The sequence below is a fragment of the Hemicordylus capensis genome, chromosome 3, assembly GCF_027244095.1.
Source record: "Hemicordylus capensis ecotype Gifberg chromosome 3, rHemCap1.1.pri, whole genome shotgun sequence".
NCBI lineage: Eukaryota > Metazoa > Chordata > Lepidosauria > Squamata > Cordylidae > Hemicordylus > Hemicordylus capensis.
Window position 1 is genome coordinate 197720124 of NC_069659.1, and position 19352 is coordinate 197739475.

Genomic DNA, 19352 nt, shown 5'->3' on the forward strand with positions numbered 1-19352 from the left:
CCCACCCAGCCTTCACTTATAACACTGCCAAGTTCTTCATGGCAGTGTGTAGGATCTGCTGGGTCATGACTGCCAGTCCATACCCTTACATCAGCTCTGCATAGCTTTAAACTACTGACTTTTTATCTTTTCTAGTGTTCATCTCTTATTTTATAGCCACTGCTTTTTGCATTTTATATACCCGGTTGCTGCTTTTGGATGAAGACCCGACCTTCACGTATAACATTGCCAAGTTTTGCATGGCAGTGTGCAGGATCTGTTGGGTCGTGACTGCCAGCCCATTCCCTTGTATCAGCTCTGCATAGTTTTAAACCGCTGACTATTTTATCTTTTTTGTGCTCCTCTTTAGATGCCTTGTTTTATATACCCTCATTTTAGCCACCGCTTTTTGCATTTTATATATTGCACATTTAAATGTTCATAATTTTTAAAATACAGCTGTTTAATAATCTCATAGCTACCCTCTTTTCTAAGGATAGCAGCGTTATAGAATTATAATATAGCTTTATACTATTAGAGTAGTAATTTTAAAGTAATATAGTTTTATGGTTCCATAATTTGCTTTTATTATTTTGAATCATGCTCTACTGTTTTATCTTATGCTAGTCTTGGACCATAATAAAGATGATTGATTGACTGAGATCTTGGGAGAAGGGTTCAGTCAAAGCCCCCAGGAAAGAGGGTCTCCACCTAAGCTAGGGGAAAGTGAAGGCTTTGAAAGAGAGAACTAGGAAGAGGAAGGGCTCTTTAATTTCTTTAAAGCTGTGTCCAGAAATCATACCAACATTCTTTATACTTTCCAAGGTGAGGTGGGTGGTGATTGGAAACAAAGCCTTTTCTGTTGTGACATCTTCTCTGTGGAACTTCCTCTCTTTATATTTTTCTTAGTGCCTGCTGAATATGTTGTTATTTGTTCAGGCTGTTTAAGGTATTAAACTGCAGTTTCTTAAAATCTGCTTCTCTGTGTTTATTACGGTTTTCATGTCAAATTGTTTTTTTAATTGTATTCTTATGAGCTGTTCTGAACGCGTAGCATATTAATCTAATAAATAAATGACTATAACAACATATACACTTGACAGCTTCCTTAACAGAGGGCACAGGGCAGGATAGGGGGCAACTGGAAGTTCGCATGCAGAATACATGCAGATGATGAATGATGTCTGCCAGCTGGCAATGCTCCAGCCACTGTTTCAAAAACCACCACTTTAAATCATGGTCCAGCTGGCAGCCATTTACCTTTCCAGTCGGGCTCATGCTGGCTTCATTTAGGATTCAAAGAACTGCTTAGGTTCGTTGGAACTGTATATATGATATGATGTTTACAGGATCCTGCCTGTGTAATATATTGTGGATACACTCCTAGATTTCTTAAAGGTTGCTGAGGTAAGAATTCTCTTTGCGGAAGCATGCTGATTCTTCCTAAGCAAAGCTGTTTAAGAATTATAGCACCACTTAGCATGTCTTGAAGGCTATTTTCCAATGCAATTATACAAAATAATCCCAATTATGCCAGCTTAAAAGAAAGTGAAGTCACCATCAACCTATATTTAGCTACTGCATGCTATAGGCTAAAACTGGAGAATGAGACTTGGAGAGTATAGTATCCTATCACATTGATCCTATTTAAATCTGGTGCCAAATGAGCGAGAACATACCAATGCAGCTTTCCCTGTGGCTGATTTCATATTCAAACTGGCTGCTATGCATGCAACATTAGTATGTCAGTGCAGCACCCACTCAGGCCACAAACCCCTGGAGTCCTCCTAACACTGTAGAGGCAGGCAAGGCATCCAGGGTTTAAAAGAGATCCCAAGGGCTTGGAACGCTGCATGAGAAAGCTTTTCTTACACAATAATCCATTTAGTGCTAAATGTTAAAGCTAATCACACCCAGGGGCGTATCTAGGGTGGGGCAGGCAGGGCACGTGCCCCGGGCGCCACTTGAAGGGGGGCGCCACTCTTAAAAATTAAAAAAAAAATTTAAATGGCTGCCAAAAACAAAATGGCCACCGTGCATGCTCACATGGCCTCTGTGAGGCCCTAGGCCATGCCAGGCCTTGCAGAGGCCATTTGAGCATGTGTGGTGGCCATTTTGTTTTCAGTGGCCATTTTATTTTTAAATTTTTTTAAAAAAACGGCCACCACACATGCTCAAATGGGCCCTGTGAGGCATTAGAGGCCAGTGGGGGGAGGGGGAACCTTTGCAGACCCCCTACACATGGTCTTTAGGAAGCCCCCCCAATGGGCTACAGGTAATTTTATTTATATATATATATATATATATATATACACACACACACACACACACACATACATACATACACACATATATATAATATAAGTCACTGTAGACATACTTAGTTTGGCACTAAGTACAGAGAATCAGGGCTTGTGAATACTGAGCTGAAGTCTATGAGCTAGGATTGTATTCATTTGCTCTTACTTTGCTTCTTGTGATAAGTGAGTTAAATGTGATGTCTTAATAATATGGTTATTAATGGTGAGTTTATCTCTGAATCACTGTGAAATCCTTAGTATTAAGGCCCACTGGGAGTTTCTTGCTCTCTTTCTCTCATTTTAATTGTCTTTCTGAAATACTAGAATATATTCCAAGCAGTGACACAGTTTGCTCTGCATATCCTTTAATTATTTTCAGAGTATCTAGGAAAAGTCAAATTCTCCATTTATTTTTAAAACTTATGTAATAGCTATGCTACAATGCATAGTAGAGAATTAGACAGGCACTTCTGTTTAGTTTTCCAAGTATACCTCCACATAGTATTTGGGTATTTCTTGAGCCCCAGCATACTGAAATTCATAGTTTTCCAGCATTTTTTGTCTGGCTACGTCCACTGCTAAATAGTTTTTGAAACATTAAAAGATTAACAAGCTTGACTTGTATTTTTTAGCTGATATTATGGTAAAGTTATCTGAAAGATGGGTGTAAGATGTTTGAACAGGGGGCGCAATTTCAGTGTTTGCCCTAGGCGCTATTTTCCCAAGATACGCCTCTGATCACACCTCAGCTTGGTCACTATCTGGAGGGGAGATCCTATGAGAACCCCAAGTAAGCCATTCTGAGATTCTCCAATAAACAGCTCTGTTTCCAGACAGAAACTCTGTACTGCTAATAGGGAATCTCTTTAATCTGAGATTTCCATGATTTGTGGGACTGGAGTGAATGGAGGTAATTAGAAATATTTAGGATGTCACAAATTATTAGACTGAAAAGTTCATGAAAGCAGTTTCTTTTGCCTTATACCACCTTATATTAAAAACACACAATTTACAATTTACATGATGAGATAAAGCAATATGACCCAGCACTATTATTTTTCATTCAGCTCTGCCAACACAAGTAGCCAACTACCATCATTACCTTTTTACAACAATGCTGAGGATACCATTGGAAGAGTCAATGATCTGCATAGCACTGGCATGAGAGAGACCAGTGCATGGTTTCCCATTGATGGATACAAGTTCATCATTTTCCCATAAGCCCCCACGGCAGGCTTTGCTTCTTTTGCGGATCTAAGAAGGGAAAGCAGAAAGGGGAGTATGAGAGGGAGTGGGGAGGAAATACAGCCTCAATGGATTACCTGCTTGGCTTTCTCAAAATGTCTTCCAACACTGCCAAATAAGGACAAGTGAATCCTGGACTTTAATCCTAGAAGCTCAGGTCCTCCACAAAGGATTTTTATGTTGCTAATTACACTGCTAATCTCTGTAGTCATATGCCATCTACTCCCAACTCTACAGGATCAGAAAAAGATTCTGAATTTGAAGTGACAGAGTGATAGCACACTTATCCGACACTGTCTAATCCAGATTATTCTGCATTGTGGATGCCCTTTATATCCCTTATCACTGTATCTGTCTTCATTACTTTTTCTTCTTGGTAACCATCTTGTTAATGCAAATTCCATTACTACTGCAATTGTGGAGAAGGGGTTCTGCTGCATTTTGAGAGGAAAGACATTCTACTGGTTATGGCATCTGACTACATCTTTGAAGGTTGAAAAAATGAGTCTGATGATCTCACTCCCTGGCTCTGGAAACACACCTGTAGCAGAGATAGGGTAAGGATATAGCAAAGATAGTAACTAAATGCCAGGCAGGGAGACTCTGTTCTCTAGTAATATACATGATGGGAAGGAGACAAGACTTTCTTTGCCAATATCCACTTCCAAGTTTACAATGAATGGTGAAGCGAAATGCTCAAGCATGCTGCATTTTTGCTACAATATACAAAAAGGGTAAATTTCATTTGTGGACAAATTGAAGTATTCTCAGTGCAAAAACTGATCATGTTTCTCCCCCATATAATAATATCTCCCCAGATAATGCCTACCTTCAAACATTACAGTGGAAGTATAAAAAGATGACAGTGCCACTTCCTCTTTCTTCTTATGCCACACAAAGAAGTCTTAGGCCTAGTTCTCACAGGCAGCAAATAACAGAGCAAAAGCTGGATCTGGACTGTACCAGTTCAGACTGCTAGCAGGGGCTTGATTGAATGCTCCTGAATTAAACTCCCTGGCATCTAGTTTTCTAATGCGTGGGATGAGGTGGGGTTGTTTGAAGAAGCATTCAGGGCCAAATTACACATTACTTCAAGCATGTCATTGGATCTTGTGTGTTTGATTTCCACCCCTAAAATGCAGCCTGTAGGCGGGGACATTTAACTCTTTGTCCTTGTCACAGTCCTGGTCCAGATCCCTCCTCTCAATGACAGCTATTTGTCCTGGGAGTGGGAGGGAAGCTGTCGATGGTGTCAATGGCACCTTCTTTCCCACACAAACAGTTGCAGCAGAGGGCAATCTGGATTGGGAGTGTAGTGGGGGCAAAAGGTCAAAGCCCCCCCCCCCGATAGTCCCAATTCAGATCAGGCCTCTCCACAGCTGATAATTAAGAAAAAGAGAACTAAGCATGCCAGAGTCAAAGATGTACTTGACGTAACGTGTGGTTTGGTTCCCAATTATACAAGCCCCTGTCTGTAGACTGGAAGTGTTTTATCTCCTCAGCTGCTGCTGTGAGAACTAGGCCTCAGACTCACAAGTCTACAATAATATTTCCACATCACTCACATCATGGTCTCTTCCCATTTCACCAAACACTATGAGCTGTTTTCACCCCTTTTTCTTTCTTTTTGGGGGTGGGGTATACACTTTATAATCAGAAAGATTCCAAGAGCCAATCATGCTTTTTTTTTAAGTACACTGACAGAAATTGCATACACATCTCAAAAGAACCCCAAATCTTCTGTCTGTATAGCAGTGACAGGCCATATTTGGCTTGATATCTATACTGATTTTGTCAGGAAAGCCCATTACTTTATTATTATGTTCACTTATAATGCCCATACATCAACTGCACATCAATTAAGAACAGAAGAACTCACATTGGGATAGACATACAGTCTGTCAAGTTCTGCTTTCAGTCTTACTTCTTTCTAGCAGCAGGCTCATAGCCAGAAATCATATGGCGAGGAGGCTAAGTGTACACTGGCGGGGGGGGGGGGGCGGGCATTGTGAGTTGGTGGGATGAATCAAAACCCTAAATATGTTTGAAATTCATCTAATAATTTAAACTGAATTTGATTTTAAATGTCAGTTGCCCAAATACAGTCAGGTCCCCATAGGAGCTATAGACTTGTCTGGAAGTGGTCAGCTCAATGCCATGGAAGTTCACAAACAGTGTACAATAATATTCATCCCTTGGGACAGTCTCCATCTCTTGTAGTTAAAACGGCACTATTCCTAAACTTGCAGGCTGCACTTCTGGTTACCAGTTTGAGTAGCCTATCAAAGCACTTGCGTGTTTATTCCCTTTTAGAGCCATTTATGCTAGTGGCCATCACAATATCATGTGGTAATATGTTGCACAAATCTATGGCCTATACATTTCATTTGGATAATCCTGTTTATTTTCAGAGAAAGGAAAAATTTCCATGTTCTTTTCCCCCATGCTGTTTGGGATACTATAAAATATGTCACCATTTATTTACATTTGCTCTAGTTATGAAAGAATATTTAAACTCAAGAGACCCTGTTGTTCAAGACTTCTTAAGAAGGATATATGCCTCTGATCCAGCACGGGTTATAAAATCAATTTTTAATTACACTGTTTTTAAATTTTTAATCATTTATAGGCTGACATCCAGACTTAGCATGCTGAAAATCACGCCCCCGCCCCCACCCACACATGCCAGGAAACCGTGTTATATTGACACAAGGTATGTCAGGATATATATAAATCATTTTATTGTATAGTCATTACAATAGAGTACAAACAACACATTAAGTTGAGATGTCAGCTATTATATTAGGTCCTAAAAAGTCATTTGGCTTAAAATTGTATCTAATACAAGTGAGCATAGTAAAGTCTACACTCATGAAGTCAAAACTAAATTCAGGAGGATCCTCTGTGGAACATATTGGGCCAGTTTGGACGTCATGTGGAGTGAAGATTAAATCCTGGCTTTGTGTGATGTCCCAGGCCCTGGGAGTGCATGCGAGAGAATTCTATAGTACTTATGATTCTGGCTAGGACAAGGCAGGATTGCTTGTTACACCTGAACACAGAAATCTTGGCTTACTCTAACCAAACCAGGATCTGAACCCAAAATTGAATTTGCTTGGATCGCAGCTGCTGCAGTCCTCTGGCCACCCTTCAAGTGTTTGCTCTTTCAACACTCCCATGGTGTCATCTTTCTTCATTTCATCCTCCACCACATACAACAAGATGGATTATGTTACTATCCAATTTTTCGGGCAACCAAATAAATATCTGCCTGAATTTTTTTGCAATATTGCCAGATATCTACAGGCTGGATAGGAGTTCCAAAAGCTCCCTAATTACCTTTCTGCTGCTATTAGTCTGCAACCAGGCCTCAAATCAATGAGTAAGCATCTTCTTGCCCATAATATTCAGCTGTCCTTACTCCTGCTTCAGGAGTTTTTTGGCATCTCACTCTGGCATCATGTGATAATTTAAGGGTTCAATTACATGAAGGTCACACCGACAAAGTAGTAGTAAACGTAAGGTTTTGTTGCCAAACAGATGACAGATCTATGTATCTATATCTTTGATGAAATGTCTTCTTGCTCAGCTCCACCCTCTCAAGCCTCTAGGTACCCTCTGCAAACTTCCATCCTCCATGTTCCCTACATGGATGCGCTTCTAAATTATAACCACCACTACACATATTTACAAAAGGAACTTGACAGTAGCAATAGAGGCCAGACAGTTATACTGCTAGCCAGAGAACAGCATCTGTTTGCCTCTTTCTTCACTCTCTGAGGCTCACACCTTCTGCAGAAGTAAAAACTTTTAGAGGGCTCCTGCTCCTCCCTTTCCCAGCTGCTTCATGCACATATCTGCCAAAATGTCCCTATTTTCCCCTTCACCTGAATGGGGACATGTTGGCAGATATGGTTACAGAGAAGTAGACCATACCTGCTTTACAAGTCATATAAAATGGTGATTCAGTGGCAGCCAGTAGGGATGTGCACAAACCTGTTTGGCGTTCTAAGAATAGAACGCCGAACAGGTTTGGAACCCCCGTGTTCGAACCAGTTTGAATGCAGGGGTGGGGGTAGCTTTAACACTTAAAGGTGCACTTAACCCCCCCCTCCTGCTGCCACCCCTGCCAAGCTCCCCCTCTCCGGCGCTCTGTGTATAAATAGTCCGGTGGGGCAGCAGCGTACTTCCTTGCTGCCCTGTTGTTTCACTGACCAGAAATGCCGTGCGCGCGTCAGTGAAACAATGGGGTAGCAAGGAGGTACTCTGCCACCCCGCTGGACTATTTATACACAGAGCGCCGGAGGGGGGAGCGTGTGTGTGTGGGAGGTAAATGCACCCTCCCCCATCCTTAAAGCCACCCCCACCCCACCATCAGCTCGAAGGGAGCTGGTTCCATGCACATTCCTAGCAGCCAGCCCACCCCTTAACAAGCTTTTCCCTTTATTACATACAAAGGCAAGTTCTGCTATGCTATTACATGATGGGAACAGCACTTGTTCTAAGAATATGGTCTTTAACCACTAGAGTCCTGTCTGGATAGATAGATAGATAGATAGATAGATAGATAGAGATAGCCAGTAAGCCCCACCCTGCTGCTGACATGCTGAGAAGCCTCACACTGCTATACTCTCCACGCCTATGGCATTTGTCTGAAGAGGCAAGCACTATAAGTGCGATGGACAGAGGTTCAGACAGAGCAAAAGCTTGAGGAGCAACTCTTCACTTAAATTTCTTTTGTAGGGAGGATACACACTTTTGCGGGGGAGACATGGATTATTTGCTTTGGCAAGGGGGAGTTCAGTAAAATGAGGGGGAATCTCCTCAAATGCTTCAGGGGAATCCATACTCCTGGGGCTTTCCCAGACAGCAGGCTTTACCGCAGGTTTTCTGTGAGGCTGTACTGCAAATTTAAATGTCCCAAGAAAACCAACACAAAAAATGGTTTTTTTTTACCCCGGTCGTAAATCGGGTTACACTCTAATGCTCAAGGAAAAACCTGAATTGTGTGTGAAATGCTCCTCGATAGCCCACAGGGACTTTGGGGTAAATTTGGCTGATATGTGAATGCGCACCCTCCATTCCAGAGGAGATGAAAACTAAAAGCAGGGTGTGAAAAACTTCCTGGGAGTTATTCACACATGGCTTTATGCCTTGGGGTATCCAAAGAGCGAATCTGCTTCGGATCAGATTTGAGGCAGTTTAATTCAGGGGATTAGATGGACCATCCACATAGCCATTGGCTCCTCCCCGCATTCCTTGCGATCTTTCTCCTATGTGCATTCCCACTGCTTGCTCCGGATTTTTTCTCCCACCAATCACATCCCAGGAGGAGACACAAGACACCTCCCTTCATTATAACTTTTTTTTTAGTTTGAAAGCCAGCTGGATTTCCCCAAAATTAACTAGCCAAAACAACAGAACGCTTAACCCCAACCTGCCGAATCTGACCCAGATCTTTGCTGGTTTTTATAATGAACTTGCCTTTGTGAAATCATTGCTTTCTCTCTGTGATGAAGAAAAAACAGCTCAGACACAAAGGGCTCAGGTTACATCTAAGACCCACAGTTTGCATGTGCTTGTGTTTAACTCAGGAATTTCTCCCTCCCCCTCCCCTTCTGGACTCCCTCCACAAAACTGCAGCAATCTGCCACAACCCCTCCCCGCCAGCCCCAGCGCTTGCAATTGCAAATCACTCAAAGAGCACAGCAGACTGAGCTGTCAAACTCTCCTTTGCTGACACCTGGTGTTATGGAAATCCACTGAGCAAAAAAGAAAGAAAGAAAGGAAGTGTGAGTTTGGAAAGAAGCTGAATTATCGGCAATGGCTCCTCTACACATCACAGAGAAACTTCAGGGCAAAACAGAAGCCTCGGTTTGTTTGTTCTTAAGCCACTGAAAATAGAGGATTTTAAAAAGCTGGACATAATTTGGGCTAAGCTAGAATGCGCAGCCATGATTCAGGGGAAAACAGAGCCCTGTCTGTACTGGTCCCTGACAGCCCACAGCAACTTTGTTGTAAATGCAGCTAATATATGGACTGGCACACTCCATTCTGGAGGAGATTTGAACTAAAAGTCATGTGTGTAAAGCTCCCTGGTAATGGAGCTTGTTTGGGGCACCCCAGCCTTCTGACCATGGAAACAAGCCCCATCACACTTACAACACTTGCCTCTTTTGTTTGAATGTCTGAACAGGACTTAGCTCTTCTACAAATCTAATCCTTCTGGTACTCTTGATTTAGAAAAATGAAGAAGAGGAATGTGAAGGAGGTGCTTTACATTCTGCCAGAGGAGTGTCTCTGTTGTCCTCACTACATAGTGAGGAGTTTCTGCACTAGTCAAAATGTAGTACTCAGGAGTGGCCGGCGGCAAGAGGCACCTTTCATAGGGATGTGCATGGAACCGGGCAGGGGTGGCTCAAAGGAGTGGGGTGGGACTTTAAGGGCAGGGGAGGGTGCACTTACCCCTCCCCCACTTTCCCCTCGCTGGCACTGAAGTCCTGTAAAGGCTTTCGGGGTGGCGACCTCCCTGCTGCCCTTTCCTCTCTTTGGCCAGAAGTGGCCAGAAGTACCAGGCGCGCATGTGCACGTCAGGCACGCATGTGCGCACATTGCGATTGTGTGCAAGCCCGTCTGATGAATACAAGCACACACGTCACATGCACATGCATCCACCTGGCATGCGCATGTGCGCCCAGTACTTCCGACCACTTCGGGCCGAAGAGTGGAAGGGGTAGCAGGGAGGTACACTGCCACCCTGAAATATTTTACAGGACTCCAGCGCTGGTGGGGGGGGAGTGGGGGGAGGGGTAAGTGCACCCTCTCCCACCCTTAAAGTCCTACCTCCCCCCCCGAACATTTGAACTGGCCAGTGTTTAAACCTGTTCGGAGGCCCATAAAAGGGCCTCTGAACAGGTCCGTGCACATCCCTAACCTTTAAGCACAAATTAATAGATGCTTACCTCCGCTCCAGCTGCAGCTGTAAAGTACTTTGAGCAGCAGTGTGCTGCCCTTCACTCCCTGCGGCAGCAGATCTGCTCTGCCACTCACCTGGCTTCCACAGAGCCCCTCCCTCACTTTTGGCCAGGTGAATGGCGGAGCCAATCCGCCACCGCAGGGAGTGCCAGGAAGCGTGCTGCTGCTCAGAGTAGTCAGAAAATAAAAGTCAACTGCAACTTGTTTGAACCAGTGCCAGAAAATTGTGGTTCATTATTTGTTATCAAACTGGAGGGTATTCCATGGTGAGCAAATGTGCTCTGTAGCATGATAATCACACTTTCCATGTTAGCTCTTTGTAATTTTGCTATCTCCAAGCAGTAGAAATAATATTTAATGATGGCAAGATAAACAGAGTCTTAAGTAGATCTGCTGCCAACATTTGCCATGGATAATCTTGTAATTCTGTCATGATACAGAACTCTACTGGGACTGGCTGGTGTTGAAAACAAACTTAGCAGCTAGCAAAGTTTTTCAGTGCAAGGTCTCTTCTCTTTCTATTGGCAGATATCTTGTTTTTGCTGATGTGAGAGCCTGAGACAAAAATGATAGGGTCCCAATGTCTTGTGCTTTGGTGTTGCTATAACATCTCTCCCAGAACAAATAATGGAGGATCTGCAATTATTAATGTCTCCCAAATAGGATCATACTAGGTTAATAATAAGGATGAACTGAATATAATTTTGATTAAAAGTTTAGTGTTATGGTGAGCTTCGACTCCATCTGTTCTTCTCAGTTAACAGTTCTTTCATTGGTTTTGTGATTACTGCCAAATTTGGTACAAAACAGCCTAGATATGTGGCCATTCCAAGATATCTGCACAGTTTATGGACATATTTGGGCTCTGGAAAGCAACCTTCAAGGGATCTTGCTGAATGCCTTGCAGCATGATTCAGTATCTGAGGGATATAAATTGAGATTTAGCAAAAATGTACTCTTTGTTCAGTCTTCCATCATTTTATGCCTTTGTTCAAAATATGAAAATGTCATCAGCATGGCAGATATATACTTACATTTCTTTTATCCCCCTATTACTTGTGATCAGGTTTTGCAGATTTTTAAAAACTGTATAAAAGCGTGCAAAAAGTTAACTTGTGGACTAGAAATGAAAGTGAGATGAGTACCTACACCATGAGTAGTGATTCCTCTTTCAAACCACCTTCACGACTGCAAAAAACAATTGCCTGTCTGCTGCCTCATCTCGCTTGGCTCCGCCTCCGCTAACTCCTACATCCGTTTTGAGGTGAAGTGTCCAGAATGGCATATCACACATTTATATGATGGCATTATAAAGCCTGCTACTTTAGTATTTTTATAACAATTTATAACATTGTATTTACCTTTTTTTCACTGCTTCAGTATAGTCATGGTTTTCAATGAGTTTTCTGTTAAAAGCATCCCTTATTCTGTTTTGATATATGGGAGGATGGAACAAAATGACCTTCTCAAGGCTACATACTGAGTTCACTGCTGTGGCCCCAGATCTTCTAGGCCCAAATCTACTGGTTCCCACTAATATCAATTGTCCCCATTTACTCCGGCATTACTCAGATTGGGTTAGAGGAGGGTATGCACAACTTTAGCCCTCCAGCTGTTGCTGGAGTACAGTTCCCATAATCCCCAGCCACAATGGCCAATAGTCAGGAATTCTGGGAACTGTAGTCCAACATCTGCAGGAGGGCCAGAGTTGTGCAGCCCTGGGTTAGAGGCATCTTTCCCTAAAGGGCAGAATAGAATCATGTGTTTAACCCATCCTTCCCCATTCTCCTGTATGAATCTTGAGCAAAACCTCTCTGACACTGTTGCTAGACATGTATGAATCAGGTCGTCCATGGCATGCCTCTCCCTTCTGCTATGGCCTTAGGTAAGCAATTCTTTCTCAACCTCCCCACCCACACCCCACATCCACAATATGGGGATAGTTATACTGGCTTGCCCTACATGACAGTTGAAAGGATTGCAGTAAAATAATTGATTACATTTTTTAAAAAGAACGTAATGCTTCATGCATCAGATGAAATGGACTGTAACCCATAAAAGCTTCTGCCACAATACATGTGTTCGTCTTTAAGGCTAATGGTAAAGTGACATATCCCTTTGAGCCCTGAGGATGAGCAGCGGGTGGCCATAAGCTGCTTTTCATACCAGCTGATAAGCAGGAATGTATGCAGGAAAAGAATAGCTTCTTACCTAGCTACATAGATATAAGCCTTTGACATGCTAGATCTGAGTGGTGGAAAAACATCTGTCCTTTCATTTCCCCCTGATATTGCCTCACTTTGATACTTAGGTGTCAGCTTGTAAAAACTGCATTCTTTCTCTGAAAACTTCAGACAAGAACATATCATAACAACTTCATTAGGACCAATTAAAAACCAAAAGGTAGTGACCTAGATTTTGGTGCAGGTTGTGGTCTACAATATGTTTTAGAAGATGAACCAGGAAGCTCTTTGTATGCTAAGTTAGCTGACACTCAGTATAAAAAATATTAGGTTTCATCAAAGCATACTGAGACACAGAAGGAACGGCCACTCCACTTTCAAAAAGAGAAATGCTGGAAGTTGCTCTAACCTGTCTCTAACACTAACTGGAATACATAGGTCCCTTGTAGTGCAGAGAACAGAAGTAAAGAAAAACAAGGTCATCATATTAGCAGAGCGAGCCAATGTGATTTCTTTTTAGTTCTATACCTACAGTATAATCTAAAACTAATCTCTAGCTTTGATAATAGAAATCATGTTGTTAGAGGGGGGTCCTCTTTATAATTACGTTCTAATAATACACTCATCCCTTGAAATTCAGCCTCTGCTGGGTTCTAGTGAAATTGTGTTCAGGGGCTGCTGTTAAACGGGCAGAGGGAGTAGCTGCCTGCATATTTCAGCCCACAAGGCCTTATGCAGTAGGTATGCATGCCAGAGAGAGCGAGAGCGCGCCTTTCTAAACAAGACAGTTTGTTGTGGTTGGATCAGTGGGTTTGCAGACTTAATTTTATCCAAAGTGACTGCAAACCCTCAAGGTTTTCCTGTTGTTTCTTGTACAGCCTTTCCTGCAGACACCTCAGTCCCGCATTAAAAACCACTGGTGTAATGTTCACCCGCCTCTTTTCTCTCCGCCACCATGGCTGCCCGCTGTTGCCGCCAGTGTTATGTGTGCATCGTGGGAAAACAGCATAATTTTTATTGTTGATACAGTATTGTTAATTGTAAAAATAAACTTATTTTTACTTGTAAGAATAAAGGCTTTATCATTTTTACTTTTGTTAGACTGCAATCTTCCTTGTGCCTTCCTTCCTCTTCTCCCAGTCAGCAAAAATGTGCTCTGCTCCATCCTTCTGCTTGCTTGCTTTCTTTCTTTCCCTGCTTAGCAGAGTGCTTCACCATTTCAAAAATGAAGTGAGTAGGTGTTGGACGGGGTGGAGCTATAATAGGGCAGGTGGGCTCAAAGAACCCAGGCCGCCCAGCTCCTGGGAGCCGGCTGACTCGGCCTTCCCCAAGGAGCTCATTCCCAGCCCCGAAGGCACCTAGGTGATTTTGGTGCCCGGATCTGAAGGGCTTCGGAGGTGCCTCCCGCCGCAAGTTATAATTAAAAAGTTTTTTTTTTTAAAAAAAAAAGTTAAACCTGCATTTTTTAAACTGTGGCGCCAAAAGGTCCGGGGGGGGGGGGCTCCAAAGGCCCAGTGAGGCCTCTTGCCACCACCTCACGCTGATTCCGCGGTGTTGAAAATTCCGAGAATTATAGCTGCACCATGTGCGCAGGCGTTGGCTGGCCGGGGTGTGGGGTGTGAGCTGAGCACGCCTCCCCCACCCTCTTGGTGGTGTTGGCAGCATTGGCGAGCGGAGCGGGAGCAGCTACTGCCCAGCAGCCCTTGAAAACTATGGGGAAGCTCCAGCCGGTGCGCCTGCTCATTAGAATAGTGTGTCGCAAGACCACAAGACACTCAGTCCCAGTGTGTGCACAGCAGGGCCACCAGGGATGGGGGCAAACAAGGGCCCCCATTCTCCTGGCTCCACTACTGGTGTTGAAGTGGTGAAGTGCTACGCAAAGCTGGGAAAGAACAAGGAAGGACAGAGCGGAGCACGTTTCTGCTGTCAGGAAGAAGAGGAGGGCACAGGAGCCTTCATTTTGGGGGGAGTTCACATCTTCTTCCCACGGTAACAGCAAAGCTGGTTCTCTGTGTCTTTTACAAACATCCCTTGGGTGTAGTAAGACTAGAGAACTGGGAGCAGATTTCTCTCTCTCATGCATGTGTGTGTGTGCGCGTGCACAGAGCTGAAACCTCAGCTATCCCTGATCTAATGAGTAGCGTAAGATGATTGAAGAGAAGATACGAATATGCCAAATATTTATATTCTGCTTTTCAACCAAAGTTCCCAAAGCGATTTACATAGAAATAAATAAAGAAATAAAATGGCTCCCTGTCCCCAAAGGGCTCACAATCTAAACAACAAACATAAGACAGACACCAGCAACAGCCACTGGAGGGATGCTGTGCTGGGGTGGATAGGGCCATCCCCAGCACAAGGCCAAGGTTGAGGGAAGGCAGGGATCTGAAAGAGAGAGAGAGAGAGAGAGAGATCCCCGCCCCCCCCCCCGACCTGAGTCCTAGCCCTTGCCTTTTCTCCCTTGTCTTCTCTCTCACTTATACAGGGGGAAGGAACAAGATACACACCCAGTGGCGGCCCATGAATGCACCTCCAGGGGAGCAGCAGGAGGCAGCTTTAAGAGTAAAAGAATTTGGGACTCACCTCCACCGCGGCAGCACCTGAATGCTATTCGGAGCCACAACGTGCCACCCAGCAGCCCCTACGGCGGGGAAGCGCCTCCGCCACTCACCTGACCGCTGGTAGGGCTCAGCTCTGTGGAAGCCAGGTGAGTGGCAGAGGCGCTTCCCCACCGTAGGGGCTGCTGGGCGGCATGTTGTCACTCTGAATAGCGTTCAGGTGCCGCGGCAGCGGAGGTGAGTCCCAAATTACTTTACTCTTAAAGCTGCCTCCCGCCGCCCCCCCCCCCCCGAGGCACGTTCACAGGCCGCCACTGCACACACCCCTGACACACTAAAAGATAGGTGACTGGAAGAAGAGGAGGGGAAAGGTGTGCGTGAAGGTGGAAAAAACTCCTCCCTCCCTCCCTCCACCCCACCTCAGAAGGGCAATCATCCCTCCCATGCTTCCTATGGGAACCTGAAGGGGTGTATATACAGGGACACCTCATGCACACAAAGCAGACCTCCTGGGTGCTTTCCAGATACATCAGGGGTAACATGTTTTGGCTTGGCAGCATCATATTGAAAACGATCCCCAGAATCTCAAACTCCTACAACGGGAAAATACAGCTACTTTTTTGTGACGCACATGCAGTGCTATAGCACTATATTGCAAAGACAAAATCTGAAAGAATGCTTCGGAAATGTGAATGGCACCTTGCTGTCAGTGCAGGGACGGCGGTGTTACAGCACAGGAAGTATAGAAGCACCCTTAGCAGATCCATAGTGACACTGTTGTAGGGTTTAATCTGGAAAGTGCCCTGCACTCCACCCAGGAGGGAAAGTGGTGTTTTTTCTCCCAGGTTTAGCAAGGATTTGAGGGACATTCGTAGCAGAAAGCTATAGATTTCTACATGCAGCAGAAAAATGGGCAGCAACATCCTCTCTTGAAATCAGCACTGACGCTAGTTCAAATTGCTGTTTAAAAGGAGAGAGGGAGAGGGAGAGCGTGTGACTGACTTGTGTTAATAACACTGATACAATAATCCCTAGCACTGATGCAGAACATTTCATGTGTTAAGAGGGTATTTGAAGCAATGTGCCACATAAGTGTTGGCAAATATTATTATAGCAATGTTATTTATTTATTTAACATATTTGTATACTGCCCAAAACTCATGTCTCTGGGTGGTTTACAATAAAAACAGTACAAATTAAAACAGAATTAAAACACTAACACATTTTAACAATTTACAATTTAACACAATTTTAAAATGGTTAAAATTATTAAAAACTATAAATATCCCTGCTAACTTGGCAAAGAGGCACCTTTTACGGTGGTGATTCTCTTTATTTAGCAGGGGGAGAGTAACTGGCTCTATTCACCCCCAGCACAGTGCCTCCAGTGACTGTTGCTGGTGTATATCGTATATTTCTTTTTAGATTGTGAGCCTTTTGGGGACAGGGAGCCATCTTATTTATTTATTATTTCTCTGTGTAAACCGCCCTGAGCCATTTTTGGAAGGGCGGTATAGAAATTGGATAGATAGATAGATAGATAGATAGATAGATAGATAGATAGATAGATAGATAGATAGATAGATTATAAGTCTGGGTGAACAGATGTGTCTTAACTATCTTTTTAAAAGTTGTCAGAGATGGGGAGGCTCTTATTCCAACAGGAAGCGCATTCCAATGCCTCAGGGTAGCGATGGAGCAGGCCCACCCCTAAGAAGCCACCAGATGAGCCGGTGGCAACCTCTCCAGATGATCAAAAGGGCAGTGGGGGGGGGGTAGAGAAGAAGCCATTCTCTTAAATACCCAGGGCCTAAGCTGTTTAGGGCTTTATAGGTTATAACCACACCTTGTATTTTGCCCAGAAACATATTAGCGGAAGCATGCTGCTCCTTTTTTTAAAGTCCATTAAAAAGCAACTGCAAGACAGCCCAAGAAAGAATGGGACCATGGCACATGGGGCAGAGGGACTTTAAAAGTTTGCTGCCTCAGTAGTCCTGATCCAGATCTTTCCCCACCAGAGGTTAGGGGTGTGAACAGAACCGGCTGGATTGGTTCAGTCCGTGTCAAAACTGGACCCAAACTGGACCAGGCCAGTTCAGTCTGGCACCCCCTCACCCCCCCCCCCACAGGTCGGTTCAGTCCAGGGTGGTTCGCAAGCTTTTTTTCTTTAATTTTTCAAATTTTAAAAAAACTTAACCCTTTCCCAATGTTGTGGCCATTTTAGAGGCTGCCACACATGCACAATGGGTCTCTGCATGGCCTCAGTCATGCCAGGCCACACAGAGGCCCATTGCGCAGGTGCAGTGGCCTCCAAAATGGCTGCCGCGTTGGGGGAAGGGCCGAAAACCATCTGAACAGCTGAACTATGGACTAAGGGAGGCCGGCGGGGGGGGGGTGTTGGAACCTCCGCAGACCCCCCTGCCACCTCAGACAACTTCCCCAGAGGGGTTAAGTTAAAAAAATAATAATTAAACAAACGAACAAAAAACTCATGAACCTCCAAGGGGGTTTGGTCGAGGGTCAGACTGAACAAGGGTTGGTTCGGTTCGACCCCAAACAGTCAAACCTTTTTACACATCCCTACCAGAGTTGCTATTTGCCCCAGGAGAAAAGCTTCCATTGTCCCCAAACAGAGATAGGGGGTGAGGGCAATCTGGATCAGGATTATGGTAGGCAAAGGGTTAAAGTCCACTGCCTCATGCAGTTTTCATCAGGTCATCACTGAGTAATAAACAAGCTCACAATATGTAGTTTGGTCCTAGCTCTCCGTTTGAGCTACTATGAAATATAAAAATGACAAAAATAATGGCACAAGTGCTTAAAGTACACTTCTTATTTATGATCTAAACTTTGAGTATATCATCACCACCCTTTATTACAGTCATAGACCAGCATAAAAATACATGTTAGAGAATATGAGTAAATAAAAGTGGAAATGGAAGGTAGTTACATATGTGATGATGCATATTAACATTAAAAGAACTAATAGTACTTAGAATATATGAGGGTGTTAAAAATGCAAATGCTAAACGAGCTAAATGTACTAAAATACTAAAAATGTAGATGCATATAATACTACTACTATTACTATGTTTAAAAGTCATAAAATGCATAAAAGATATTAAAAGGGGCCATTAAAAAGTAGAGTTAAAAACATAATATAATAGAGCTAAAGAAGTCAGAGTAAAAATTATATTGAACGTAAAGACCAATAAAAGGAGTAAAAGGGGAGGCGTGAGCTATTACAGAATCAAATCAGGGCTAAAAAGGCTCAGAGCCCGTCATTCGCTGGCGGATGCCGATCGCAACCGCACAGTATCTGGCAATGCTATAAGTTAGGGTAGGCTTAAGGTCAGAGAGTATCAGGGAACCGTAGAACTGTCTCGGATGTCCCGGGAACTTGCTTAACATTGGAAGAATGAGAGAAGCACGAATGTCTCTATAATAGAACGAGCCATATAGGAGGACATGCTCAGTAGTTTCAATCTGCCCTGAGCCACAGGGGCATAGATGGTCTGCAAATGGGATCCTTCTATAGTGGCTTTCTAGTACTGCTGAGGGGAGGCCATGGCAGAGAGCCAAGGTGAACGCCCTTCTGTGGTTTCTGAGTATATCTAAGCAAGGGATGAGCCTGCATGAATCTTCCCCTCTACACACACACTGAAATCTAAAATGACACATCTAATTATACTCTACAAAAAAATGTCATAGCTTGGTTCTAATTGCACATTGTATCTCTCATGGGTTCCTGCAGCTGGGCAACCACCCAGTATACATCCAATATTTACAATAGGATAAATCAAACTTAAAAGCAAACATCACATACGGAAGCTATTCTGACGATCACCAGAAAGTGGGCTAAGGGAGCCTAGCCTGCTTCCTGGTGATCGTCAGAACCACCGGGCTTGTGGGCAAGTCTGGTGGTTCCAAGGCGGCGAGCATGTCTAATCCCCTCTCCCCTTAAATGAGGTTAATGGACCAAGTGCTCCGTTAACCTCATTTTTCTGCTTATGTGCAGCCGTAGCACGTTGCGACACATGAGTAGACCTCTGACCGGGAGGCTATGAGCAGCCTCCCGGGCTCGGGAGTCCCCCCAGAATGTCCTGCATGCT

General features: G+C 43.9%; 1 protein-coding gene across 1 annotated transcript in view; it reads right to left on the reverse strand.

Annotated features, from left to right (window-relative positions):
- Positions 1-19352, reverse strand: part of SYNPO2L (synaptopodin 2 like) — an 81305-nt gene that overhangs the window by 34636 nt on the left and 27317 nt on the right. The window contains exon 2 of the mRNA XM_053312162.1: positions 3382-3533. Within this exon, the coding sequence (XP_053168137.1) occupies positions 3382-3533 (152 nt within the window). The remainder of the gene's footprint in view (positions 1-3381; positions 3534-19352) is intronic.